This window comes from Oryzias latipes, chromosome 21, assembly GCF_002234675.1.
Source record: "Oryzias latipes chromosome 21, ASM223467v1".
Taxonomy (NCBI): domain Eukaryota; kingdom Metazoa; phylum Chordata; class Actinopteri; order Beloniformes; family Adrianichthyidae; genus Oryzias; species Oryzias latipes.
In genome coordinates, this window is record NC_019879.2 from 1,662,034 (window position 1) to 1,689,910 (window position 27,877).

The 27,877-nt window shown below is 46.8% G+C and overlaps 2 protein-coding genes across 3 annotated transcripts in view; both read right to left on the minus strand.

The window, feature by feature from the left end:
• Positions 1–295: 295 nt before the first annotated feature.
• Positions 296–6,314, minus strand: fam46c (family with sequence similarity 46 member C). 2 transcript variants are annotated; one of them, XM_023950734.1, is made up of 2 exons: positions 6,194–6,314; positions 296–3,823 (listed from the first exon to the last, which is right to left on the minus strand). In XM_023950734.1, exon 2 carries the CDS (start codon positions 3,799–3,801, stop codon positions 2,650–2,652), a length of 1,152 nt encoding a protein of 383 aa, XP_023806502.1. In that variant the 5' UTR covers positions 3,802–3,823; positions 6,194–6,314; the 3' UTR covers positions 296–2,649. The 2 variants fall into 2 exon arrangements, with proteins under 2 accessions (XP_023806502.1, XP_023806501.1); XM_023950733.1 differs by lacking the exon at positions 6,194–6,314 and adding an exon at positions 5,912–6,044.
• Positions 6,315–15,873: 9,559 nt separating this feature from the next.
• man1a2 (mannosidase alpha class 1A member 2) overlaps positions 15,874–27,877 on the minus strand; it is a 103,269-nt gene continuing 91,265 nt past the window's right edge. Inside the window, exons 10-14 of the mRNA XM_023950575.1 lie at positions 26,237–26,352; positions 25,605–25,824; positions 22,180–22,352; positions 18,447–18,562; positions 15,874–16,150 (exon numbers count right to left, since the gene is read on the minus strand). Of these exons, the coding sequence (XP_023806343.1) occupies positions 16,015–16,150; positions 18,447–18,562; positions 22,180–22,352; positions 25,605–25,824; positions 26,237–26,352 (761 nt within the window). The 3' untranslated portion in view covers positions 15,874–16,014. The remainder of the gene's footprint in view (positions 16,151–18,446; positions 18,563–22,179; positions 22,353–25,604; positions 25,825–26,236; positions 26,353–27,877) is intronic.

Sequence of the window (27,877 nt, forward strand, 5' to 3'; positions counted from 1 at the left end):
AAAGGAAACTTAAATGATCAATTTATTTATTTTAATTTATTTTTTTGTTGTATTTTTCTGTCCCGACACTTTAGATTTTCTGGGGTTAAATCAGTTTAAACTGAACTTTTAACCACTTCAGGCTTAAACCTGTAAGAAAACAGACTCCTCCAACCTCCTGGTCTACATCAGGAGGAGGAAGACGGCAGCGCTTCATACCGGAAGTTTAAAAAGGTTGGATTTATCGAAGACCTTTTCTTTTTAGACCCGTTCTTTTCTGGATGTTTTTGTGAGCGACGACAAACAAAAGGATTTCTGGAGGTGCATGTAATGATCTTTATTCACATCTTCCTCTTCAAACACACACGTCCTGATGATGTACACACATTTCCATTCAAAAGGGAAAAACTCAAGTGAGGTCAAAGTGCTGAAAAATTAAACAGGCTGGAACCTCCAAGTCATCTTTACATCACAAAGCTGACAATAACGCTCCTTTGTGTTTCCATAGCAATAAACAAAAAAGTGCTACACGTCTTTTTCCCTGTCAGTTTTTTTCCTCAACACCACAGGTATCCCATCATGCATCTGCCTGTGGAGCGTCTGCAGCATCACATTCCTCTGGTTCAGACTTGTTCCTCTGACAAGCAAAACCACTGATATTCACATCATTGCCCCCCCCCCCCCCCCCATCAAAGGACAAAGAAAACTAGTTACACCCAACAGAGGAGCAGGTACCAACATTTTACAGCAGAAAAGTAACAAAAAGAATTCACCCCCCCCCCCCCCATATTGACATGTTCACCCTGGAAAAGAGGGCTTCAGCATCAGCATCCCACTTCCTCTGGAAGTAAAGTTTTCTCATCTGAGCTCTCGGGGAGAAAAACAGCAGAAACCGTGAGCTTCTGACTGAACGCCTGCAACCGCTGGTCCCGCCCCCTCACAGGTGCACACAGGTGACCAACCTGAGGCAGGGGGTCAGACTCGGTGAGGCGGCCACACAGCGCCGAGGCTGGACTAAAGGTGACCAATGAGAGTCAAAGCACTAAACACCTGAAGCTCAGAAAAGCGGCTTCAGCTCTGCAATCCACTCATATGCATCTACGGCGCCGCCGCCGCCGTCTCTGCAGACGTCTGCCCTGCAGCTCACCTGCTCAGGTGTTGCTGTGGGAGGACCAATAGAAAAACTGGAGGCATCAAAAGGTGCGAGTCCTGCTCAGTTAGGCAGGATTTGAACCTGCGGACTGAACAGAAATTACCAAATACTGAGAGACCCCCCCCCCCCCCCCCGCTGTCACCAATAAAAATCCATGAATAAAAGGCGGCAGAGAAAACAGGCACGTTTGGCGGTTCAGCTGCCGACCCCCCCCCCCCCCCCCCATGACTCAGACTGTAGGTGAACTTCAGCGTTCTGTGCTGTGAGTCACTCAGATAAGCCCCCCCGCCAGCAGTTATCTGCCCCCCACAAGCCTGTGACAGGAGCAGGGGGGCAGAAAACTACCCTTCAGAGAAACCAGGGAGGGTCCTTATGCGAGAACGCCTCCACAGAACCGGGGGGGGGGGGGGGGCAAAGACATGATAGTAACAGCAGCTACGAGACATCCCATAATAGACTACTAGAAATAGAAATTCATGGGGGGGGGGGGGGGGGGGGCTTCCACATTCATCAAAAACTAAGTCTGGAAGCAGATGCACCATCTGTCCTCCCATGACCAAAAAAGGGGTTCAGACGCTGAACAATCCCAGCATGCACCTGACAGGGACAAGACCCCTGCCCCCCTCTGCACACACAACCCCCCCCCCCCCCCTCCACAAAGGCAGCTCCTCCAGGAGAAGGAGGATAAGTTTAGCTGCGACAGAGGATGATCTCCTTTCAGGGCTCCTGGCAGAGCCGCGGGGGCCACCGGGTCTCTGCTCCTTTTAAGGGGGGAGGAGGAGGAGGAGGGAGGAGGAGGCGACCCTCCCCCCCACCCCTTCACGGGCGTCAGGCGGAGGCGCAGGCCTGACGCAGCGAGGTCACGGCTGACCTCTTTAGGAACACAGAGAGCCTGAAACCTGAACCGGGAGCTGGTGTGGACAGAACAGGCCTGAGGAAACCGGATAGAACCGGGGGGGGGGAGGGTGTCCACATCGCTTTCAAAAAAAACACGCCGACGTCAGAGGAGGAACGACCTTACAGGAAAATGTCCAACAGTCACAAGAGAGCGCCGCCGCCGAACCCCCCGATGACCGCCGATGACATCATCCGCTTCCCGCTTTTCATCTTTTTTCTGTTTTTACACCGTTAATCGCCCCGATAACAGCTCTATTTATACTTTTTTTACATTTTATTTTTTTAAACACCACGGAGCTGAAATCTGAGCCCCAGAGCTTTTCCTCAAAGAACCGCTGGAGGACGAGTGAAGCTGGAGGTTAAGGCACAAACATCTCCAGGAGGAAAAACAACTAAACTCTGAAAAAAAACAAGAACGGAGTAAAAACTATTGCCGTCTTTTTAATGTCGTCACCTTTGTGGCAAAGGAATGAGCCCAGATTCTAAAGAAAAACACTTGGCCACTTCATTGGAGGATCGCTGCGTCCATCGCCGCTTACGTTTTGTGGGATCCATTTCATTTTTTTTCTCTCACTTTTTTTTTTTTACATTTCGTCTCCAACGCCGGATTTCCCGCCGCCTCAGTTACACGGCAGCCAGGTGGGAATATTCTGGCTGGCCACATAGTAGTTGCTGAAGTTGTGGTCCCTGACGTACGGCGCCGGCTGGTAGTAGCACGTCACGGACGAGGCGTCGGGGATGGCGCTCTGCTCGGCCAGGACCCTCAGCGCCATCAGCGAGAGGAGGTGGAGGGTCTGCCGCCGCTCGTGGCCCATCAGGCACACCGTGCTCTCGTTCACCACCTTGCGCAGGATCTGCAGGTAGTCGTACTTGCTCTTCTCCTCCCCGATGAAGTGCATCTGCAGGTACAACTCCACCTTGCGCTGCTGCTCGCCGATGTCGGGAAAGTCGATGAAGAAGCGCGAGCACATGTACCTCTCCAGGGCCTTGAACTCCTCCTGGTTGGCGGGTCGAAAGTCCCGCACCAGCAGGTTGCAGTACTTGAGCAGGCCGCCGCCGCGGATTTCCTCTGGCCGCTTGGTGGCGATGAGCTTGTTGCGCAGGTGGTTGAGCGCGGCGTTGAAGTCTCCGTACACGCTCTCCCCCATTACCAGGGGGTGGACGTCCTCCGACAGGGGCACCTGCATGTGCTGGTAGTAGGACAGCATGGGGTCCAGCACGATCTGGAAGGAGTCCACGCTGAACTCGAACTGCCGGCGTATGGAGTCCACGAAGTTCAGCTCCACGTTGCGGCCGTTTTTGTTGCAGAGGGAGATGAGGCTCCAGCGGTCCTGCTCCGTGTAGACCTTGACCAGCTTCTGGACGTACGCCTCTTTGAGCGTCATGGGCGTGATCTTCTCCTTGTTGACGCAGTCGGGCAGGAGGTCCAACAGAACGTCCAGGACGTCGTCCTTGATGAGCTTGAACTCTGCTTCGCTGGGCAGGTCCACCCTGAAGATGACGTCCAGGTCCTTGAAGCTCCAGCTGCCGTCCTGCTCCAGCACGTGGCTGGCGGTGGAGCCGTTCAGGCGCACGTCCTTCACCCGGATGCCCCGCCGTTCCAGGCGGCGGCGCACGCGCGCCAAGATGTCGCTCAGCTGCACCTCCAGCGTGGGGAAGTTCCCCCGCCCGTGGATGGGGATGACGTCGGTGAGGACTTCGTTGAGCCGGATCACCTGATCCCAGGTCAGACAACTGGCAGAACTGCTGCAGGATTCTTCTGAGTTTTCCATCTTCTAACCAAGTTTAGATAAACTGGGATGGGAGAAAAAGAAAAATAATGCATTAGTCCAACTCCAAAGCCAAATAAATGACCGAAAAACCATAAAACCTTTCATCAGACGAGATTTAGGGAGGCTAGAGAACCCGAGACGGTCCTCAGGAGGAGGTTTCCATGGAAACGTTGCTCACCGTGCAGCCGGTTTGATTGACATACCATACAAATCCTGTATTTTAATGGTACAAGCATCAAATTTGTATCTTAGGATCCCAACTTAAAAAATCCAAATTGGTGGCCATTTTTCAAGATGGCGGCCACACTCTCCGTTGTCACAAAAATATTCAATTTCTGTCAATAATCTGGGCTTTTTGTGACCAAAATGCTGTCTGAACTCATGAGGTACCAACAGAACACTCATTTACATACATACATGTTTATATACACATTTTTATTTTAGATTCTTTAGGTGGTAAACTTGATTTTCTGAAACGGGGTCCATTACTGACAACTATACCCATAAAATCCCTGATTATTGTAAAGTTCCACTCTGATCATCTGTTGGTCCATTTTCAAAGCTTTTTTTTTTATATCATGTTTAGCCAAAATCTAAAAAGCCGCAGCAGGAGTTCATTAAAGACTCATCTTTGAGTTGTGGGCGGTGACTGTTATCAACGAGTGAGCCTGCTCCCACTTCCCATCATTCATCTATTTTACACGGTTTCCCACTAGTTTACAGCCCCCCCCCAACCCCAACCTAACATTAGCCGTGCAACAAAAACGGCGACCAACATCAGAGCTAACCAGACGTAAAGTTTAGACGGGAAGACTAGGATAGAGCGGAGCAGGGAGTTTGTGTTCTGCAGATGATTTGAATAAAAAACTGCAGTTTTATTCTCAATTTTCTTTAGATACACGTCTTCCATCAGAAAAAAAACACAAAAATAAAGTTAAAAACACCAAAACAAGTCTCATCGGAGTGATTTGTTTAATAACCGGTTCCACTATCAAGCAAAAGCTAAAAGTTATCTACATGTTTTATTTGAGTTGAAGTAAAAAAGTAACTTGGTTACTTTGTGAAAAGTCTGGGCAAAAACTTTACAGATTAAGAAATCAATTTCCAAACCAGCAGGAAGGATTTTGCTTTTGTTTGCAGACGGACAACATCAAGGATCATCGTGGATGTTTGTTTTCACAGTGATGGATGATACCTTTAAATTTAAAAAAGGTTTTTCATTTACTTAAAATGTGAAAAACAGGAATCGCATATTTTTGGGGTCAATACTTCAAATGTTGAGTTCAATGTTTAACTTTGCCATCATCACTGCAAACAGGAAGTTTAGTGTGACGCCTGTCAATCAACGCCGCCGGAAGTGTTCACTCCAAATTAACTCATGGTTTTTTTTTTTACCCATTATCCAAAGTAATCTGCAATTCTCACTTGACAATTCAATTTTCATGCCAGTTGTCAATTGAAAATTACAGATTATTTTGAATTACAGGTGAAAAAAAGCTTCCATGATTTAATTCAGTGTTAATGTCGACACTGCGCTCATAATAACGTTTAAAAATAAAAATCTTTTCCAACACAAGCAGAAACTAGCGAGTTTAGGGTCCAGCCCTCAAAGTAATAGATTACATTATAATCTCAAACAAAACGTTACATCAGTTCAGATGAGGAGACCTGAACGCGGCGGTCCGCTGAAGGATTATGGCATCATGATTCAGCGCGAGGACGGCACAAAGCGGGCACGAGGCAACCTGCACGCGCCCCCGCTGCGCACAAAGCTCGTGAGTGTTCTAGAACGGCGAGGCTGGGTTTATTCCAGAACGGCTCCAAAGCGGCGCCTTTCCAGACCAGCGGCGGCGGTTCTCGTCCCGGCAAACATTCCAGCCGCCGGGACTTTAACCGGGGCCGTCCCGCCATGTTCCGGACGGTCCCCGACTTCAGAGCAGCAGACCTGCTTCCTTCACGGCCACGGAGGAAAGCCGACACTCCGGACCGGAGGAGCAGCCGAGACTCCCCCAGCTGCGAGCCGAAGCTCTAATGACACCGACGGACAACAGTTTTCCCTGACGACCGCGGTTAAAACACAACACGCGGCGCGGAGACCGGCGGTACCTACGTTACAGGAAGGCTGTTCGGGGGCATTCAAAGTCCAGAAAGTGTTGTAGCTCCGCAAACACGCCTCCGCATAGTCCACAGCACGACACGAGCAGTCCACGTTCGAACCTCAGCCTCCGAGCGAGACACGCCGGCCTTATAAAGCCGAAGTACGACACCCCCCCCGGTGGGCCGAGTCCACCGCTGCGTCACACAGTCCCCGCGCCGCAGGACTTTTTAATGGCTTCCGGTTTAGATGTAAACCTTTTCAGGAATAAAACAAACAACAACAAAAACAACTTACCTTCTTTAAAATCCCCGAAGAGTTCACTCTGACTAGCAGGACACGCGGACAAATTGAGGATCGCCTCGAGCTGTACCAATGCGCCGAGAGAGGCCTCTGATTGGTGGACAAGGTTTTTGCGTTGCTAAGTAACCAGGGGCGGAGCCATTGAGCGTCACACTGACGGAGCGCTCTCTCTCACTTACTGTCTTCCACTGAAAATAAGTTTTGTCCGCTTAAAAACGTGGAAGAAAAAGAAAAATATATTTTATGACCGGATTGTCACAGACAGACACGAGGAGACCAGAAAATTATTGATGAAATTTACCTTTTAATTCATTTACTCCGCTCAAAGTCCCACTTTGATCATGTTTTGATCTATTGTACGCTATATGTTAATTAATGTTAATTAATGATAAGACATGGCTCAGACGAGGAAAACAAAGTCATACATGGATCCATTTGTCTGTGAGTGGAGGCATCAGAATGGAGCAGAGCAGGTGGTATAATTGTGTATAATCTGTGACAACTGCAATTTCTTAAAGCATTTTTTCCATCTACTCCTGATTCACCACATTCTCATAGAGAAAAACACAGAAACACAATTTTTAATCTTAACTTTCTTTATGGATCACGCGAAAAATACCACAAAAACATGTTAAAAACACAATTTTCATTAAAACTGAAGTTTTGCAAATAACAATTTCATGCTGACCAAAACCACAAAAGATTTCCTGAGACGATGTTAGAGTTTATATTTAACATTTTTGGCAAGCAGCTTAATTTAACAGAAATAAATAAAATGATACATTATTTTTTAGTACTTTTAGGCCTCATAAGTTGTCATCGCAACATGAACAACACTAAAAGTGTTTCTTGGGAAACAGGAAGTCCACCTAAAAGAAAACGTCAGGTGTCCTCAGATGACCTTTACCTCGATCAAGTGACCAAAGGTCGGGGTTAGGACCATGACAAGCATGCGCAAAAGGTATTAAAGAATATACCTGGAATTGTTCAAATTTTGAAAACTTTAAATAAACAAATTGAAAAAAAAGAATATCTAGAGAGAGAGAGAGAGAGAGAGAGAGAGAGAGAGAGAGAGAGAGATAGTTAGGTAATGTGAACAACTATTTGATCTTTTAAGATTATTATAATGTTCCATTCCCAATCCATGAAAACCAGTGGGTCCTCACATTGTGACATCACAAAGTGAGAGCCACCCCTTCCAGGAAGTGTCTGCGCTGCAGCCCCGCCCCCAGGCTAACAGACACACCCACTTTCACAGTGGAGCTGGCGGTCATCGGCTAAACTCTTTCCTTTTCTACGCACAGTCTGCACGTCCATCTTTGCAAAACACGCTACCGAGGCCGGCTCTAGGATGATGTCATGAAATGGGCGGCACTCACAAGGAGTGAAAGGCGGAGCCTCAGAGTTCAAGTCTTCTTACTTCCAGGTTAGAAAGAAGCTTACATTTAATAAAAAATGTGTTTTCAGTGTTCCAAAGGTGATATGTTATCATATACATGTATATATTTTACTCTATAAGGCTTAACAATAGCATGATATAGACCTTTTAATGATGCTAGTGTTTTCTTAGGTGGAAAAGGCCTCGCTGCAGTTCTCATGCGTGCTGTGATCTCTGCGTTCTGCTTCATCCCTAAAGCTACAAGACAAACAAAGCTGTGATTCCAGAACTGCAGAGACACGTTTCATCTTTGAAACTGTTGCAAAACTAATCACTGGCCTTAAGTTCTCTAAGTGTGACCTAAGTCAGGAGATAAGATGCAATGTGGAGTCAGACAGATACTCTGTGGCTGAGAAAGACAACAAGCTACAAGCCAACCACAACTGACCGCAAAGCTAAAGCAGCTGCAGAGGTGGGTCACCATCGGCTACTTTGGGAGAAATCTGAAGCATCGCAGTTGTTCAACTTTGCAAAGTTTGCTTTGATTTAGGATTTTTTAAAGGATATTCTGGTTTTTACATTTTGCAGACATTTTGTCTGATTCTCTAACCCTTGTGCTATGTTGTTGGGTCCAGATGACCCCACATAACACAAGGGCCAAAGGGAAAGAAAGCAGCATTGTGATTGGCTCTGCCTGCCGAGGCTTCGCTTCATGATTTGTATAAAACCACAAACACTAAAATGAGGTCAAACAGAGAGCATCTCCACAAAGGTTCATTTCTAACTTTAGTTTGATTTTGATTTATAAATAACTGCAGCCGCACAGCAGTGATGTTGGTCTGGATTGTTGAGCTAAAGTCCTTCCCAGTGGTCTTTTAATGATGACGCTGCTGTTTTGAAGCCAAAATCCAGAATTGTGAGTCGTTTCCTGGGACATAGTTCCTGCAGAGCGGCAGGAGTTCCTCAGAAATTCACCTCAGAGTTGTGTTTGTGTGGAGTGAGCCTGCGCTCGTTTCCCATCAACCCCGCGTCTACACTCTCCTGCTAGCTTACAGCCCCTCACACCCCCAACCCAACATCATTAGCGGTGCTACAAAAATGGGGAGCGATGCTGGAGCCGTCCAGTTCTGATCCAGTTTCCCTCTCAGACGAGGAGAACAAAGACGTCCACGGATGTGTTGGTCTGCAGGTGGATGATCAGAATGGAGCAGAGCAGGAAGTTTGCCGCTGTAGCTTCTTCATCATTGCAACAAGCATTTTCCAACAGTATTCTTTTCGTCTGCTCTCGACTTAAAAGTTTTAAGCTAACTGTCTTTATATGTGCTCCCCATGATGAGAAAAACGCCACAAGAACCTGTTCGAATGGATTGATTGTGAACGCGCGGTTGGTCACATGACCCTCGCGTGCATCTTTCTAGCCGTCTAGATAGAAAATAGCAGATCTGATTTTCTCGTCAGTCCAGCCACTTTGTAAGCAGCAGTTCAGGCAGTTTTGCTCATCAACAGACAAATGAAGGGCCTCATTGTTGTTCATACATTTTATTTTCTGAATTTTTCGTTTGGCATTTCTGCAGGAAACCCTTTTCAGTTCTTTCAGCAGAACACCGACACACAAACATCCCCCGTGTTTGTGCTGAATCACATTTCCTTTTCCTGTAGGAGGTGACATTCTGTGAATTCTGCAGGTTGGAAACACACAGATGATGAAGAACGGAAGACTGAAAACTCGTTTCAGTCGGCATCAGCGAATCGAAGACAGACAGAGAACTTTTCTGAGTTAAACATACTAGATCAGGTTCAAGCTTTTATTTTTATGAAGACCTTTCAAACATAACAAAAAGACAAGAGAATCCAGACAAAAGAGTCAGAAGAAAGCGGTTTCCACCTCTGTCACTGAGAGCTGGGGTGGAGGAACCCCGTCAGTGGGTGGTTGTGCTTTGGTCTGATGGGGGGGGGGGTCCCTAACGTCAGCAGCCTCTCAAAGAGGAAACTGGCTCATCATCAGGGGGATTCCCCTCATCCTAAGGCTCCCAGATCTGCTTTTATACTGAAATGCACAGCAATGGGCTTTTATTCTGACATCAATCCCAACTGAAGCAGAGCTCAGGGAAAAAGTTCAGAACAGACAGACGACGGGGGTCACTGAGAGGGTCACTGAGGGGGTCACTGAGGGGGTCACTGAGAGGGTCACTGAGAGGGTCACTGAGAGGGTCACGAAGGCAGCTGCTTTTTGGGCTCCTTTTTCTACTCAAAACGATTGAATGTACACAGAATTGAAAAGCTATAGTATGCATAAGTAAATATATTCTCAGTAATATTCATTTTTTATTACCTTTGCTCTGAAAAGAACTTACAGGAAATCTCCACTGCCGTGCCGAACCCCCCCCCCCCCCCCCCCCCCCCCCGCTGCCTGTTTCTGAGCATGCTCAGTTTGATCAGAGAGCCACGCCTGCTTTCATATTGTGTGACCTTAGGCCAGGGGTGGGCAAACCACAGCCCGGGGGCCATGTGCCGCCCGCCGAAGTATTGCTTCTGGCCCGCCAAACTGGGGTCAATGAGATTGATGATCCTTAGTAATGTTTGATCTTCTCTGTAATTCTGGAGTCTCCCCATAGATGGCGCACTACAAATACATGAACTCTGTCAAGATGCAGAAAGTTCCTCTGCGTCCATGTGGTGGTGGAAGATTTTCTTTGTTTCTACCACACGAACGCAGCATTTGTCCGTGTTCCCGCTTTCCCCTGAGCTGTAATTGGCTCTAAAATGAGAACAGAAGTCCCAGTTTTGAATTAAAACTCCCCAAATGTTCCGCTTTAAATATATACATAGATTTTTAATCAAAACTAAAACATGTTTTCATCAAAACTCCATCATATTTCTCTCTCTAATGAGTCGGATGACCCAAATCCTCCACGGATCTGCTCCTCGTCTGATAATTTTCAACTAAATTATTTGACAGTTTTTCCTGGTAGTTGATTATTCCCCTCCAGATATCTTAGATGACCCCCCCCCCCCCCCTTCCAGTGAGGTGTTCTCCCTACCATGACAAAGGTGGATAAAGGTGGAAAGATTTCATGTAATCCATGGACACCAGTGAAGATCACAAATCATTGAAGAAAAAAGGTTCAGAGCACTGTCTAGTGGGTCTAGATGACCCAACTCCTGATGTTAACGTGCCTAGGATAGAACAAGGGTTACAATGAAATTTTATGTAACCTCACAAAAACAAATATTTTCTTTCTAAATAGGGATTTATTTATTTATATTTATTTCAATGTTGGAAAGGCAACTAATTTTTGAACAATATGATCACAAAATGTTTGATTAAATGTACACTAAAGGACTAACATTAAAAGACACAAAAAGGCAACATGTTGAAGTTTTATTAGTTTTTCTTTTGTCTTAATCAAAAATGAAGTCTTTGACAACTTTAACAAAAATGTTTTATTTCTTTTTAAATGATTAAATTGTTTCAATTTAGTTTAATTGTGTCTGTTGGCCACTTCACCTTCATTCTGTTTCTTAAATGTTGTTTTTACTTCTTCTTTAGTTTAACATCTAAAATAATCCAGATGTTATTAGAAAAGTGTTTCAGTCAGAAAAATGACTTGGACCAAACTCTGGGATGTTTGGCTGTTAAGAAACACAAACCTTGAAGGAGAACTAAACTGTTGACCTCTGACCTCTGATTTCATCAAGAAGATTGATAAACTGTTTGTGTGTTTGTTGTGGTTTAAGACAGAGAACATCCATAGTAGAGCAGAGACGCTGTCACTTTAACCCAATGCATCATGGGAGATGTAGTGATGGCAGACAGACTCTCTTCTCTGAGCTTCATTGTTTTGTTCACTTGTTCCACGGTCTGACACCGGATTCTGTAGAAAGCTACACCGCTAAAGACGAGCTTTAACTGGTATTTCTGTTGGAACTGAGAGACTTTATGAGCAGAATCAGAACAAGGAAGTGAAGACTTTAGCCACCTCTGATTGGTCAGACTGATGACGGATGATTAAGCCTCCAAGAATGATTGGTGGAGACAGTTAAAGGGGCGGGACTTTAAGACAGCTGAAGCTGCAGCTAAATCACGGTGAAAAACACTGGTCCAGATCATTCAGACCTCATCAGGTGGGATCTTTCATGGACCTCCAGGTGGACGATGATCTTGCATTTCTCCAACAGTTAGTGTTTTCTCTACAAGCTGCTGCTTATCGTAGACCGGATCATCCCTGATTCTTCAGCTCTACGGTCTTGTCCCTGGTGACCTTGGACAGCTCTTTGGTCCTGATCATGGTGGAGAGGTTGCAGTCTGCCTGTTTAGGTGTGTGGACAGGTGTCATTCTTTAATACAGGTGACATTACCACAGGTGACCAGTGGAGGATAGAAGAGTGTCTTAAAGGAGAAGTAACACGCCTGAGAGGAACTGAGTTGTTGCTTGTTATCAGGAGATACGTCCCATTTTCTGCTCCGTCTTACAAATGCCTTCTGTAAACATCAAACAATGGGATTTTGCGTAAAAATGTGCAGATGACTGTTAGACAGGACGGAAATTCCAAAAACATCCACGCATTTTGAAATCTGCATAAACACTTAAAGTTTAGGAGCAAAAGTCTTCATGAGAACATCTGCAGCGCGTTCTGAACGGGTCCCGTCAGGTTCTCTGATGACAGTAGTTTGGGTTCACGCAAAGGCGGTCTCTGCACCGTCACCGACAGAGGCTCCGCCTCTCCCCACAGAGCGGCGTGAAGGAGGAACACAGCCTCTGTTTTTCTGTTGGTGACCCATCTGCCTCCTGACTATGAACCATGGAGCCGGTCAGAAGGTGTCTGCAGTGTTTTCAGCAGCAGCAGTTATTGTTGCTGCTGCTCTGAGTCAGAGTGACCAGGGCGTGCACGGCTGGCTGAGCAGCAGGGTCCAACAAATACTGGGACACACAAGCAGCATTGATTTGCATGTACTCTGATGCCGTACGAGTAAACACGGCGAGCGCCAGGTCTAGGTTTAAGCGCGTCTGGTGGCTCAAACAGCTGCTCATCCTGCAGTGACTCACTCAGGTGCTGCTGGTTGCTGCCGACAACCTTCCATTGTTGTTGGTTTGGATGCAAAAAAAAATAAAATCACACATGATGCGGCATTTCACACAACACGGAAACCGACATCATGATTATTTAGGCAGAAAATTCCAGCAAAATATGTCCTAAAATATCCTTTTTTTTAAAGCTCACGAGTCTATATGGACTCGTTTTAAGCTTCATTTGGTTAAAGTCTCATCTTCTAAACTATTATCGATGCTGCTTTTAGGCAAAATGAAAAATTCAGTGTCATTTTCTAGAACATAGTTTCTGCAGAGCGGCAGCAGTAAGCCTCTGCCCATTTCCCATGATTCCTTTGTTTACATTCTCTCCCGCTCACTAAAATTATTAGCGGTGCAACCAAAATGGCCGCAGCATCGTAGCTGTCCAGCCGTCCAGTTCCGATCCAGATTCCAGCTCAGACCAGGAGAACAAAGACGTTCATGTTTGTCTGCAGGTGGATCCATCAGAATGGAGCAGAGCAGGGAGACTTTGGCCCCGCCCATTTCCATTTTTAAGTCACAACTGAGAGCTTTCCAAACTGTTTTTTTTGTCTGTTCTGATTCATCACAATGATAATAAAGCAATACTCACAATTTTAAACATCAGGAAATCCAACAAGAACAAAAAACCAAAAACATCATTTTCATTGGAGTGGATCTTTAGTCAGATTTTGTGTCTCAACTTTTTCATTCAGATTTCTGTACCGTTCCTGAAGATGTTCTGAATTTCCAGGCATGAGTCCAGATCATCTCAGGATCAGCTGATCCAACAATTAAACAGCACTTCCTGTTGATACACAATAAAACACCTGAAACCACAATAGACAATTCTCTCAGGAAGACGATTGAGTGTTGAAAGATTGTAAAATGTCTTAAATTCCGACAAAATGATGTGAAAGTGTGAAGCAACAAGTCTTATTTATATATATAAATATATATTTATGTGTGTGTTTCTGTCGGATGAAGCCCCTCGGTCCCCCCCCCCCCCCCCCTCACCTAAATGATGATGATCCACACATCATGGCTGAATGAAGCCACCGGGTCTTTCAGCTGCAACACTTCAATCTGCTCCTATTTTAAACTTACTTGGAGGAAAAAAAAGAAGTTTTTTCTTACAAAGAACATGAATTTAATTCTGTTTGAGCCCCCACCATGTGAGGACCCTCCTTTACTCCAGGAGACGGCAGCTGCTGGTTTGTAACTAACCTGTGACGAACTTTGATTCACGTAAAAAAACAAAAACCCTAAACATTTTTATGTCCACATCGTTTGAGGAAAAAGAAAGTTAAATCCCTTGAATGTTTCATTTTTGCTGCCAAAGCTACGTTTGCTTTTGCTGAATAAAGAAAAGCCCAGGAAGCTGAGATGCTTTCACGTCAGTCAGTTTTCTGACAGCAGCTTGATGGTCGCCGTGACAACAGGCTCTCAGCTTTTTCACAACATCTTTATTGAGTTTAAAGCGCAGTTTTTAACATATTTACAGACTTTCATTTCACTTCCTAGTCCAGTAAAAACAAATAACTTTCACTTCTCAAAGTCTTCGTGGAGCCGCCTCAGTTTCCTCCTCATAGGATGGGGAGGGGGGGGCAGACTCAGGACGACACGGGCACTGAAGGAGACAGAGGTGGAGGTGGGGGGGGTTTATCAAAAACAAAGGGTTGGGTGGAGCGGTGAAGTCTCTCCTAAAGGACAGCTTGGACCATGCAGAGATTCAGCCCCGCCCCGCCTGCTGCGACCTGATGGGGGGGGGGGGGGACGCCACGAGGTCTGTCAACTTAAGGAGGGACGATAAATCAAGTTTTTTTTTATTTTTATTCAAGATTTATGAGGCTCAGCAGGAAAATCGGAAGCCTGGAGATCCAGCTGAAACATCTGCAGTAGAAGCAAGAAAAGAGCCACGGCTCTGAGGAAGCTGCTGCTGCTCCTCTGGCTGTTCCTCTGGCTGTTCCTGCGGCTCCTCTGGCTGCTCCTCTGGCTGCAGGAGCAGCAGGAGCAGCCGGTGAAGGTCAGCTGCATCAGCTAACCTTCACTGGCTGCTCTGCCTCTCACCAGCTCTGGCCAGAGCAGCAGCAGGAACAGCCAGAGGAGCCGGTGAAGGTCAGCTGATGCAGCTGCTGCAAACTCAGAGAGCTGATTCAGGTTCGATGTTTGTCCTGAAGAATAAACATCTCACAGACACAACGGTTCCTATTTTCTGAGTTAGAGACACAAACCAGCTGAGATGTCAGGAACCGGCGTTCCTCACCGCTGATCTGGATCAGAGGAAGAGCGTTCTCCGTCTCACATTTATCCCCTTTGGATTTCTAAAAGTGGTCTTCCTTTTTATGACACACTGATGAGTCTTCAGCTTCTCTCTGCTCAGCTTTGCAAGTTTGTAAAAATAACTTCTAGGTGACTATTTTTATGTTGTTTATGAAATGGGAGAACGGCGGTCACTGAAAGCTGCTCTTCTCCTGAAAACGTTTTCGCGCTCCTCCATGGAGACGGGAACGGAGAAGCTTTTGGTTCCTCCACATCTCTCAGGAGAGGGAGAGCGGACCTGGAAATGATCGTCTCAGACCTCAGCTAGATGCTGAGAGGATGAGAACACAACCAGATGAAGGTGGGGAGACGAATGTAATTGTAAATAACCCCCCCTCCCTGAAATAGATCAAAGCAGAAAGAGAAAGTCCTGCGGTGCTGAACACAAGGAGGACGGAGACGCGGCGTCTCATTTATTCACCTGTCAGTGCTTTGGCCCCGCCTTCCCATACAAAGTGCACAAACATGGAGGGGGGGGGGGCAGTTGTAACAAGAACATCAACAGAAGCTGACATGAAAATGATGTGAAGATCTCTCTGAGAGGAGGGGGTGGGGTGGAGGGGTGGGGGTCAGAAAACCTTACAAAGTAAAGCAGCTTCTGAATAGCAGCAGAAAGTTCTGGCAGTCCCACCATCATCATCATCATCTGTGGTCCACATCTCTGCCTTAGGCTGTCTGACGGGTGAAGTCTTTGGGGGGGGGGTCCAAGGGAAAAAGGGGAGGGGTTTGTCTCCGTTACCTAAGGTTTCCCACCGACACACCCTGTGAAGTCCTTTATATCTCTGCTGGGAGGAAATGAAGCCCCCACTCCCCAAGAGTCTGAAGGGTTCCATCCTTCGGGGGGGGGGCGTCCTTCTGAAAGAATTCACAGATTGTCACAGAACCGGGGGGGGGGGGGGGGGGGGGGGGGGGGGGGGGGGGGTCAGAGTCCATTCTCTCGTCTCCCCGGCTCGTGTCCAAACGCAGAGGAGTCTCAGTGAAGGTGTCTCTGGTGTTGGTGGAGGGGGGGGGTGTCTTTGTCTTGTGATGCGGCAGAAAGTCTGGGGGGAGGGGGGGGGGTCTATCTACCGCTGAGCAGGCTCACTGCCAGGCAGGGTGATGTTTCCCAGGTGGAGGACAGGGAGGGGGTGGGCTTCTGTGTTAAACACCCAGCTCTCCAGAGGCAGCAGGTCGTCACTGGAAAACAACAGGTAGAGATACCTGCAGAGGGAGGGGGGGGGGCAGACATGTCAATGAAGAGATTCTAGTATCAGAGCTCCATTACTCTGAAAAAAGGCAGCAGCATCAGGAGTTAACAGTAGAAGAAGAAGCCCCTCCCTGCTTGTCTAGTGTGAACAGGTCACATGACCCGTTCAGCCTGTTCACCTTAAAGGCCCGTTCACACCGGGACGAATTTCGCCGGCGATATTCGCCGACGTTTAACACCTCGTGACTAAACAAAGGGCACCAATGAGAGTGTGCACACCGACGCGAAAAAACGCCACGCGTCAAAAAAAAAAAACGCCTCGGGTTCGGTTTTTTTTGCCGACGCAAATTCAACCAATGAGAACGGCGCTATTGCACACGTGTCTGGAGCTTCTGAAGTTACAGTAAAACACAACTTGGGGGCGCTCAAACACAAAACTGCCTTGCTGAGCACACATACCAGCGAAGAAGATAGACGTCAAGTAGCGTCTACACTGCCGCGAAGAAATAATGACGGACATTCTAAAATACCCCTGAACCAAGCAGCAGTTGGAGCAACTGGTGCTTGAAATATTCATGTTTTCTTTGTATTATTCTGACAAGCGCCTAAATACTTGCTCTCTTCTTCTGAGTGAAAAGCGACTTTAAGAAGCGTAAAGTTGCGCAGCGCCACCTTGTGTACAGGAGTATTTCTGTTTTACATTAAGCGCCATCTAATGTCAGGGAATAAAATTGCATGTTCGCTCAGCTAATCGTCAGCGAAAATCGCCTGGGTGTGAACACAAAAGACGTGGCGAAAAACGCTGGCGAATATTCGTCCCGGTGTGTACGGGCCTTAAGACAGTTCAGGTCTTTACTAGAGAACAGCGTGGCGTCAGGAAAAAGGCTTTTTGGAGATGACCCAGAGCTACAGCCTCTAAAGGCAACGGAGAAAATCCAAACGGTCAAGATTTGTTTGTCAGGAGAATAAAAAATAGTAAAAAGTAAATGTGGAAAATGTTTTTAATTTAAAGAGAAGCTGAAATTTATGGATGAATTCTACAGCATTTGGACATTTGATGAAAAACCCTGAAACTTCTCTGCTGCTCATTTCTAGAACAAGCTGCCTACAAACATGGCTGACTCCTGTGGAAAGGAGGGAATCCCGAGCCTCAGCATCAAAACACGAGGAGCGATCAGAAGTCTAAAACGGCAGCTTCAGGCAGCAGCTGCAGGGCGTCAACGTGAGACGGAAACGCCTTCCACACGGAGGAGGAGGGCGGCTAAGACGGATTCTGCTGGTGTTCCACCCATCTGAAGTGGTAAATGAGAGGCGGCCAGCAGAGGGCCTCAGAGAGCCATGTGGCAGACGCCTTCCTCCACCCAGCCAAGACGGTGATGAAGATGAGGCAGCACGCAGACATGACAGCTGCCCTTCACAGTAACCCGGCTGCATGGCGCCCACCGTCCTCTAATGGATGAGCTGCAGCCGCTGATCAGGAAGCCGTCTGCTCTCAGAGGCCAACTGCAGCAGACGGCAGCTGCACACCGTGACAACACAAAACAGCAGCAGGACTTCATCACAAATTCACCTCTCGCCTGCCGATTTAAAGGGTCTACCTTTAAAGGGACAAAACTTGAATTGAAAGCAGTCTTCTTTAATGCCTTGCTCATTAACAAACTGGTCAATGGACTGAAACACCTGAGGAATTATTTTATTTTATTTTTTGGGCTTTTCTCAAGGAGGAAAACTAAAGTCTACGTTTTTGTTGGTATGACTGCCTGTGTAGCTTTTTATTTATTTATTTTGTCTTACTTGGTTGAAGGGTGCGGTGGAAGGGGGGGGGGGGGTGACTATCGTTTTGCTTTTGGCTTTTATGCTTAAATTGTTCAAATTTTGAAAACAAATACATGACAGAAAAATGAAATTCACCTCTGAGTTGTGGGCGGGACCGTAAGACTCATTTCCCATCATCCCTTTCCTACGCTCCCCCGCTAGCTTACAGCCCCCCCACCTGGTGATATCCAGCTGTAGAGTTTAGATCCAGATTCCAGCTCAAACGAGGAAATCAAAGACGTTCATGGATCTGTTTGACTGCAGGAGGAGGCATCCGAAAGGGGCGGAGCTTGGAGGTGGTAACGTAACAACCAGAAGCTCTACTTAAACAGCATTTTGTCATCGGCTCCTGATTCCCAGCGACGTAACCCCAAAAACACCAGAGTGGGTCTTTCATGAAAAGATGGATCGGACTCGACTGCAGTCGGTTTCTGATGCTGAGGACCACCAACGTTGGGCTTTAGCAGCAAATCTGCTCCTCAGATGAAGACTTACTTGAGAGTCTCGGCCAGGAAGAAGCTCTGCTGGACGTCATCGTAGGTCGGGTTGGACGAGTACACGTCCTTCACTCCTGAGAAGCCCCCACTCACCCGGCAGTACTTATCAATGGCCTGGAGGGGTGGAGGACAAAAAGGACACATAGGTGAGGACGGTGGCGGCAAAACGGAGAGAGAGAGAGCAGGACGAGCGGTAAACAAACGTCAGAAAATCTGGTTCAGTTCTTCAATTACAGGAACGGATTGTATTCTACGGAGCCCGTGACCCATATATATATATATATATAGATCCCACGAAATAATAATAGTCATTTATCCCGTTGTATTTGAAAGCACCTCAGTTACAGGGACACGTTGATTGGTCGAGATGCATGATGGGATATGTGGCATGTAGCCTCCGGATGTAAAGTGACCGTTAACGGGTCTGTCGATAAAAGACACATCCGTAATGCCGCTGCGGTGCGGGGAAGCAGCGAGCTCAGACCTCCTAAATCTTCTGATATTTTTCTTATTTTCATCAAGACAATAATAAATGGATCCCCTAGTTTGATTCTTGCTTTTATTTTCCCCCTCCTGATTGAATGTGGGTCACAGAGACACGGAAGTAGCGGCTTCTGCGGCCAGACGGCGAGCGTACCGGGACGTGAATAAACCCAGACGTGGAGACTTGATTACAGATGCTTCTGTAGAGCTTTAAAAATCAATAAATCCATCTCTAAACGTCCTTCGTGTGTTCCATTCATTGTCATGAGATAAACAGACAGAAGTGTGAAGGTCTCTGCTGTAAATCCAAGTATTGCTCACATCAGTGTTTAGGAATAACTTATCTCATGAATTATTATTTCGTGGGAACGAATTTTGTTTCATTTTTTTACCCATGTAGTATTCAGACAGTATCTCAGAAACTAAAAACCAACTAAATGTTTATTTCTTTTGTTAGTGACCATGGTATAAGCGGGTTAGTGGCCGATAAAGTGTCCATTATCAGAATTAACGCACTTTAAGGAAGAAAGCGTCCGACGCAAATGAACCTTTGATGCTGCTTTTCGTCTTTCTGAACTGCATATAACTGCCTCTTCAACCATAACCCCTGATGGATATTTCACACATGAGTAAACGTCCAGACAGGCCAGATTTAATCAACATAAAACAGGTTGTTGACAATTTTCACAGATGCTGGGTTGCTATGATCTGGCATTGCCTCATGCTGAATTGTATTTATGCATGTGGAGCGTGTTTGTCCACTGATTTATTCAGAAATCAGGTCGGGTTGCAGATGATTGGCTGGGTTCCTCCATATGTGGCATCACAGGATTGACACCAGCCCAGAGTAAAAAGGTAGAAGAGGTCTTAGGGACGGGATGATGGGATCTGCAGAGAATTCAAACGCCAGCAGAGGGCCGTTGTGTGGAACCAGAGCGAGCAGAAAAATATCTCCTGGAACTTTAATCGACCTTCATGTTGCCGTAAAACGGCGCCTGCATACAAACAGAGGCGGCGCCTCGCTCATCCACTTCACAGCCAGAACATGTAAGGAAAGAATTATCTTTGTCCTTGAGGTTTCCCACATGTGCCCCCCCCCCCCCCCCCCACACACACACACAGGTACACCCCCCCCTCCATCTTTTCCCTCCATCACGTCCTCAGGTGACCTCCCGCTTGTCAGCAGATTTACTCCATGAAGAGTCTGGACCATGATTCCCATTATTCATGCGCTGCCGCACCCGACGTGAAAATCCACACCGCAGCGACCCACAGCTGCAGCTACACAATATGTACACAATAGCGCACAACAAGCTGGAAGCACACAGCACTGTGTCAGAGCGCTGCAGCTTCCACACAACGACGCTCTGACGTCCCGTCGAAGGGACGTTTGGGAAACAGTCACGCTCTGCGCCGCCATCTGTGCTAAATAAATCATCCAGGTAAACAGTCCGTGGCAGTGAGGGGGGAGAAGCGGCCATGGCGTCCGGCATGACAGCAACATCGGCTTCACCCGCACGCCGGAAAGAAGCAGCGTTCCATTCCTCAGTGCGGGCAGACAGGTGAGTGCGCTAAACCCAAAGAGACGCACAGAGGAGCGTCCAGACAAGGCCGTCAACTGTCGTCCAGAAAAATGTCAGACAACGACGAACACGGCCCTCAGTGGAGTTTCATGAAAGAGCGGACATTTGTGTTAACAGAATTACAAAGTGTGTCGGAAACTCCACACACAGGGACCGAGCTACTGCAGGTTGGGTGGGGGGAACACCTTCAACTATTAAAACATCCCAGTGAGTCTCCTGATGACACACGACGTGCACACATGTTCAACTCCTTTATCATGTTGGGGGCTTTATGTTAGTATGTATTCCTGAACTCTGGGTTTGGTAGGCCTTTGTAGGGCCTGACCAAAATTCAATCATTAAGCTAAGCTGGCCCAGGGGAGGGGGTCATGGTCTTCTAAAAGATCATGTGAATTTTGGTTCAGGAGGGGGTTTAGAGCTGCTTTTGAAGTCTCTGCTGGTAAAATAAAGTTTTCGGTCACACTCTGCACCGGAAGGTGACACAAACATTAAACTAGTCCTCATAAAACATATATATTTGACAACAAAAGCCACTAAAGTTGATTATAAAAGGAGTGAGAAGACCAGGAACTAAAGGAATGGAGGCGTTTGAGTGGTGAAGAATGCAAGAACTAAGAAAACAAATGGATCCATGCAGATAATTACCACAAACTGCAGATAATAAATGAATATTAATTTGAAAATAATAACAAAAAAGAAGCCTAATGTATGAATTTGTCTTTAAATCTTTCCATCTTCACAAAAATCTTAAAAATGATCCTAAAAAATGTATGAATCCAAATCTCTCATAACGAACATGTTCCAATCCTCCAGAGCCAAATGTTTCTTTCCCGTCTCTGCAAACGTTTCCATGAACACACCTGCCTCCTATGGGCCTGAAAGCTGCTCCTCCTGCGTTCATTTATTCTGGCTCAGACGGGGAAGGAAAGAGGGGGGGACGTCTCCAACAGAGGAGCAGAAAGCAGATCACGGAGGACTTTGATAAAGGAGCGACTTCCACTCCCCGATAGAAGCTCATCTCTTTCAGGGAGCAGGGCAATAGAAGGCTTTTCTTTCGGCTTCGTTCTCATGAAACGTTTCAATGGCGTGATTGGACAACCGACGCCAGGATCCAACAGAATGTGCTGCTTCCACCCAAAGGGGGACGGAGGACGAATCCCACAATTTAGAAAGAACAACCGGATCCTGAGCTCAGCGGTTTCCCCGGCTCATGCGAAGCTCAAGAGTTTACATCTTCTTTATTAAAAAGAGAAGCGCGAGTTGGAAAACTGCTTTACAAATATTATAGAAAGCTTTGATTGAGTTATGGGAGAAGATGGAGCAGCAACCAGTAGAAGAAGACGTCTTCAAAAGACGATGGCGGTGGATTGGCCACGCCCTCAGGAAACCTGCATCCAGCCCTACAAGGCAGGCGCGGACATGGATTCCCCAAGGAAAAAGAAAAAGGGGGGGGCCTAAAGAGCTGGAAGCCCTCTGCTGACGGCTTCAAGACCACGGAGAAAACATGGGAACAGCTGGAGAGCTCTTGTATGCGGCCCATGTCCCAACCGGGGGCCACAGGTGAAAGAAGAAAAGGAGGAATTTAACTTTTTCCATGAAGTTTTAAGCAAACTGGTCTGGAAGAACCGTCTAAGAAGCAAAGACGGGGGTTGGGGGGGTCCTCACCTGTGCCGCCTCCCATCCCCACTGCCTGTATTTGGGATCGTGGGTGAACCTCCACATGTACCAGTACGTCTCGATCACCTCCGGCCGCAGGATGTAATACTTCTCGTTCTGCCGCACAGCCACCGCCTCCAGGCCGCTGTCGAACTTGAAGGCCTCCGGGCCGAGCTTCAGCACTGCAGGGAGGAAGAGGAGGGACAGTGATGATGCATGAAGGGACACTGAAACAAAGGCTCTGTTCCCACCCTGACCCCCAGCTACTGAAAAAACGTTAGAGTGCGGGACTATCTAGTGCCCGGGATTTACACCACACTCACTACTGTTTGGTTTTCTCTAAACAGTGACTATGACGTCATCGATATGAGCGCTTGGCAACGACCATTTAGTAACTCACCGAGTTCTGAAGATAATTATTAAAAAAATACATTTTTGGGCAAAAATTGTTCTGACGCGATGCATTGTGGTCTATATTCTCTGATCTCGTGGGCATCGATGCGCACTGGTTTTTCGCAGAGACTCTGGGTTTGGAATTGTAGATTCAGACAGAACTATGAGATGGTGAACACACTTTACAGTGAGTAGTGGAGGAATTGGGACAGAACTAAAGGAAAAGCAGAGCTGGTGAGGAAGGAGCAGACAGAGACATGATGGGAGGATTGAGGAATTAAACCAGACTGGAAATGAAAGATCCTTTGCTTGGTTTGTCTCCATGGTTCAGTTGCTGCTGATTACAGGTCAGTGCTTCTACAAATGAGCTTGTGAGCAATAAAAAGCTGACTGACTTTACTGCCTTTTTATCTTTGATGGCATATTTCACAGATAAACTGTGAGAGCATTAAGTTTCCTCCGAGTCTTTTGTTTGGGGTTAGAGTGTTTCCTCATGCAGTTTGTGTGCAGTCTGTGGTTTCAGCTGTTCCCTCCTTAACGGAGTCTCATTTCAATCACATCAGTTTGAATAAAAAGGCCAAAGTTTTGACTAATGATAAATATAAATATACTTATTTGCTTATGTGAGAAGCAGGGTAATGTCATTAATCAAACGAAGAATAACAAAACTTAACAACATCGACTGGAATTACTGTTCAGGAAATGACCAAAGGAGATGCTGGTCAACCACGTATATCACAACATGTTAGTCGTTTATAAATGAGCATGGAAATACAGGCCAATACTGGATCATCTGAAACAAATGTAGTTCAGGTTTTTGCTTTAAAGTTCAAGTATGCTTTTATTTTGAAGGGTAAAAAGAAAGTGCTTCCTCTTTTCTTCCTTGGTTGATTGGTAAATATTGACCGTTCTGGTTCAAGCAGAATACCTTAGCGTTTCGGTGTGATAACGTACAGGTGGGTAAACCCTCTGATGTGATGACGGGGGCAGGAGGGGCAAATCCAGCAGCATTTATTAGGAAATACCCTCTAAGCTTTGTTTTGAGTAAGTGTGCTCCGGGGGCTTCCGTAGGACTGGGAAACTCTAAATTCACAACAGATGACGGCTTTGGAGAGAAACTAACGTCTGCTGATCACATGCAAAAGTCCAGTCCAGTCCAGTTCTGTGTGGGCGTGTTCTGCACATGTATGACACTGACTGATGTCCACACATCCATCCCTCATATGTCTGTGTCTCTCTCAGTCAGTTTTAACAATAAGTCAGAGAGATATTGAAAGGACTTTTTACAAATTAGGGAAATTCAGTCGGAAAAGTTGATCAAAACTGAGTGGAATGTGAGTTAAATTGTGACCCAGTAACCTTTGATGAGCCAGAGATGAGTTTGGATCACGGTTATCATGACGGATGCCGAGTCCTGGAAAACTCTGCTCTTGGTTCATTTCATTACACCTCTTCTTGCATTTTTGTGTGTTGCCATAGCAACCTGGTCTTTTTCTCACCGAGACGTTATACTTCTTGACAACAGGCGCACACATGAGCACGATGCACTCTGGTATTTCTGAACTGACATCTATTGATCTCAGCGGTCTCTGTTGAATAAGAAACGATGGTTAAGCTCCAGGGACCGAAAAAATGCAAAAATGATGAGATAAAAGAGCAGCTTCCATCTGCCAGACTATGAGAAATGATCTGTGATTAGAGCTGACAGCAGATCCACGTGGGTTTAACATACAAGGCGCTTTGGTGACACAGCTGAAGCATGAACTAAAAACAACAATCAGGTTTCATGTTGAAGAGCGTTTTCTTTGTCTTTTTATTTATTTGTTACATTTTGTGTTTTAAGTATATATACATATTCTTTTTATTAAAGGGGAGGGAGAGGGGGAAAGTGTGTGTGTGTGTGTGTGTGTGGGGTAGAAGAAAAAGAAATAAATAAATAAAGAGGGAGGGGGAGAAAGTGAGTGGATACAAGAGCCGAGTTTCTAATTTGAATAGGTTATGATTTTAAGCTGAGAAACATTTATACTAGATCTGCAGAAAGACAAATATTACATCCAAACGTGAAATTCTGACACTGAGATGACATCTGTCCATCAATCCATTGTGTGTTAGGGGGAGGGATAAAGCAGACGGGGAGCAGTGTGCCAGTGTGCACATGCACGTGGGGGTGGAGCTACATGCACGCCATGTGATCATTAGGGGAACCAGATCCTCCCCAGCCAGACCAGGAGAGAGGGGGAGACCCCCGGACCAGGAGCGTCCCCAGCAACGGGACCCAAGCAGCCCGAGCAAGTGGGCCCCGCCCACCCACCCGGCCGGGTGCAGAGGAGGCCCCCCTACGGGGCCCCTCCGGTACCGGGAGGCATAGGCAATCCAGCATCAGGACCCCCCAGGCCACAGGACAGGCGCGCTCCGCCGTAACAGGCGCCAGCCATTAGGGCCACCGGGCGCTGGACACCGAGATGAGGGCCAAGGACGAGGCCAGGGCCCAGAGGACCCAGGAGCTACCCACCACCCAGCCGGAGCCCCATCACCGCAGGCCAGCCCCAGCGTCTGACCCAAGCAGCCAGAAAATCATAACACAACCACAGCTCCACCCCTACCTCCCCCCCACACTACACCACCCTCTACAGCCCCTTAACCCAACACGCTCCTGAACCCCCCCCTGCTGCCCTTCCCACTCTACAAAAGGGAGGGTGAGCCCCAGTGGGTACTGGCGAGGTAGACCCCAGGCCTGTCCCCACCCATGCACTCTCACACACACACACAGACATTCTTTGCTACACAGTAACCCCCTCCAGCCCACCAACCCCATAGCACCGCACGCCCGGCCACCGCTTCAGCTAACAGGGTCCCCACACGCCAGGCCGCCCCGAGAGGACCAGGTGGGACCTAACCGGGAGGCCAAAGGATACTCGGATATTATAAGAACGGGCAACGATTCATCAGCTACTTCATTCCAGGCTCTGTTCGGCAGACATAAATCCCTGCGTCTGTTATTTTTAGCTTTTGTTTCCGGCACCACCCCTCAGCCTGCTCACCTGTGCGGTCGTAGGACTCATGGCAGGTGTGTGCGATCTCCGCTCCGAGCTGCAGGTAGTGTCCGGCCTTGTCGTCGGGCGAGCCGTCGGCGCCGAGTGCGAACATGCCACCGGCGAAGCAGGCCAGGTGGCCCATCTTCCTCTCCAGGTGGCCGTTCTTCCACTCGCCGATGAAAGTCAGCCCGCCATTGGACTTGCGTACAAGGTGGCGCTCGATGGCCTACAGGGTGAGGGAGTCAAAGTAATGGGAAAAACGGTTTATTAAGTCAGAGATAAACACTCTTTACGATCAAATAAAGGGGGGGTTTCCAGCGTCTGTCTGCAGCTGGTGAATGATGAGGGTAACTAGTGTAAAGGGGCCTTTAACACTGAGTGCTATTCCAAGCGAGTGAGATGCCAGTCTCATCTCTCAGCCTTTGCTCTGCAGCGTCTGCTCAAATTAGTCTGGCGCTCATAATCATCAAAAGACATCATCATCACCATCCTTCACAGGCTAGAGCTTAACCATCGGCATGATTAGCACCACAGCAATGGGACGCCTGTCCTGATGCCAACACCCAGCAGACGGTCAGCCTCAGCTTTGGTGGCGTCAACCATCCAGGTTTACAGGGATTATTGTTGCTGCACTGTACCTCCACGGCGTCATCGTAGGTCTTGCGAGCTTCTGTGTCCGTCTTGTCAGACATGAGCCAGGCCTTCAGCAGGTACTCGTAAAAACTGTCGCCCAGCCCTCCAACTGAAGTGTGATCTGCAGACAAGTCACAGACGAGGAGAGGAGGATGAGCCGCCAGCAACAGTCACACTAGAGAACCAGGGAATTATTCATTTCTAAACTTTTGCAGCCTCAACGTCTCCGTTGTTGCTTCAGAAGCATCAATCTATCTCTTTCCTGCACATCTACATCATTTTGGAAGCTTGATTTGATCTGATGATGCAGCAACAGCTTCACAGTTTTTCTCATTTGCAGGTCAACTTGGAGAGGTTGAAACGCACACTTAACCTCACAGAGAATAAAGAGGCTCACTTTCAAGTGCTTCATTATTCAAAATAACAGTAAACTTTCTGTAAAGTCATTGGAACTGGAAGTACTGCTTTGTTTCTTGCTCTTCTTCTATTTCTGAGGTGTCAACCTGTCTTTTACACCCTGAGGTGTTTACTTGTAACAACACAGCAAAACAACCACAAATTGGCTCCTGCAAGTGTGGCTGGAAACAGGAAGATGGGTGGTTGGGTTTAAAATTTGGGGAAATGTGTTGCCTGTTCTGCTCTGGGCTTCATCTTTCACTGTTATCTCACGCGTCTACATGAATTATCACTTTTTTTTATGGATGAAACGTTTATTTATCACTGACATAACAGGGCAGAACCAGGATCTCCCCTCCCCTGGGTGCAGCCATCTCTTTAACTCTACATAATCACATCTGATATCGAAGCAGATGCTATGCGTCTCATCATCAAGGAGATTCTCATCCGTATGTGAATGCCTGCAGGGAGCTGAGGGGATACTGATAGACGGGCACCAAGAGACACCAATGCACCTTACAAACAACCTTCAAGGCATTACTCGGGGAAAAGAGTGCTCTGGAATTCCTGACTTGACTGTGCCTTAGGGTGCTCTGCTAGTACTTTTACACAGAAGAGGCCACATCAAAGTAAACGTCTTTACTCGCACTCTACCAAGGAAATGTGAACATTGGAGAAAGTTTGACTGAAAATGTCCCTTTCTGATAATAACAGAGGAGGAGGGGCTGGTGCTTGGGCCACTCCGTGTAGACATGACCGTGTACAGCCTGAGCTCCAAAGAGGTTTGGACGATTCTATAAGAAAAAAAACACCAAAAAATAAAAGACTGTTTCGTTACACGAGCCAATATTTTTTTTCAAAACCAATGTAAATGTAGTTTATGTTAAACTAGGATCATTTTCCCTTTTGATGATTTGATGACTTATTTTAAATCTGGTGTCTTCTGGATGTCTCTAAATGCATAAGCATGTGTGTATGTGTGCTTATGTGTATGTATGCATATGTACACATATACACATGCTTATGTATATCTGCTTATTTACGTATTTATTCAGAGTAAACTTGTCAACACTTCCCCACCTCCATGATGCTTTTTGCACATGACATGTTTATATCTGTACATATCACTCTGCACATAATTATTATTATTATTATTGTAATTATTGACATTTTTATGTAATACTTTTAAGATTTGTCGTTTTTGCACGGTGATGGTGACTGCTTCTATTTTTATCTCTAAATTTAAAACC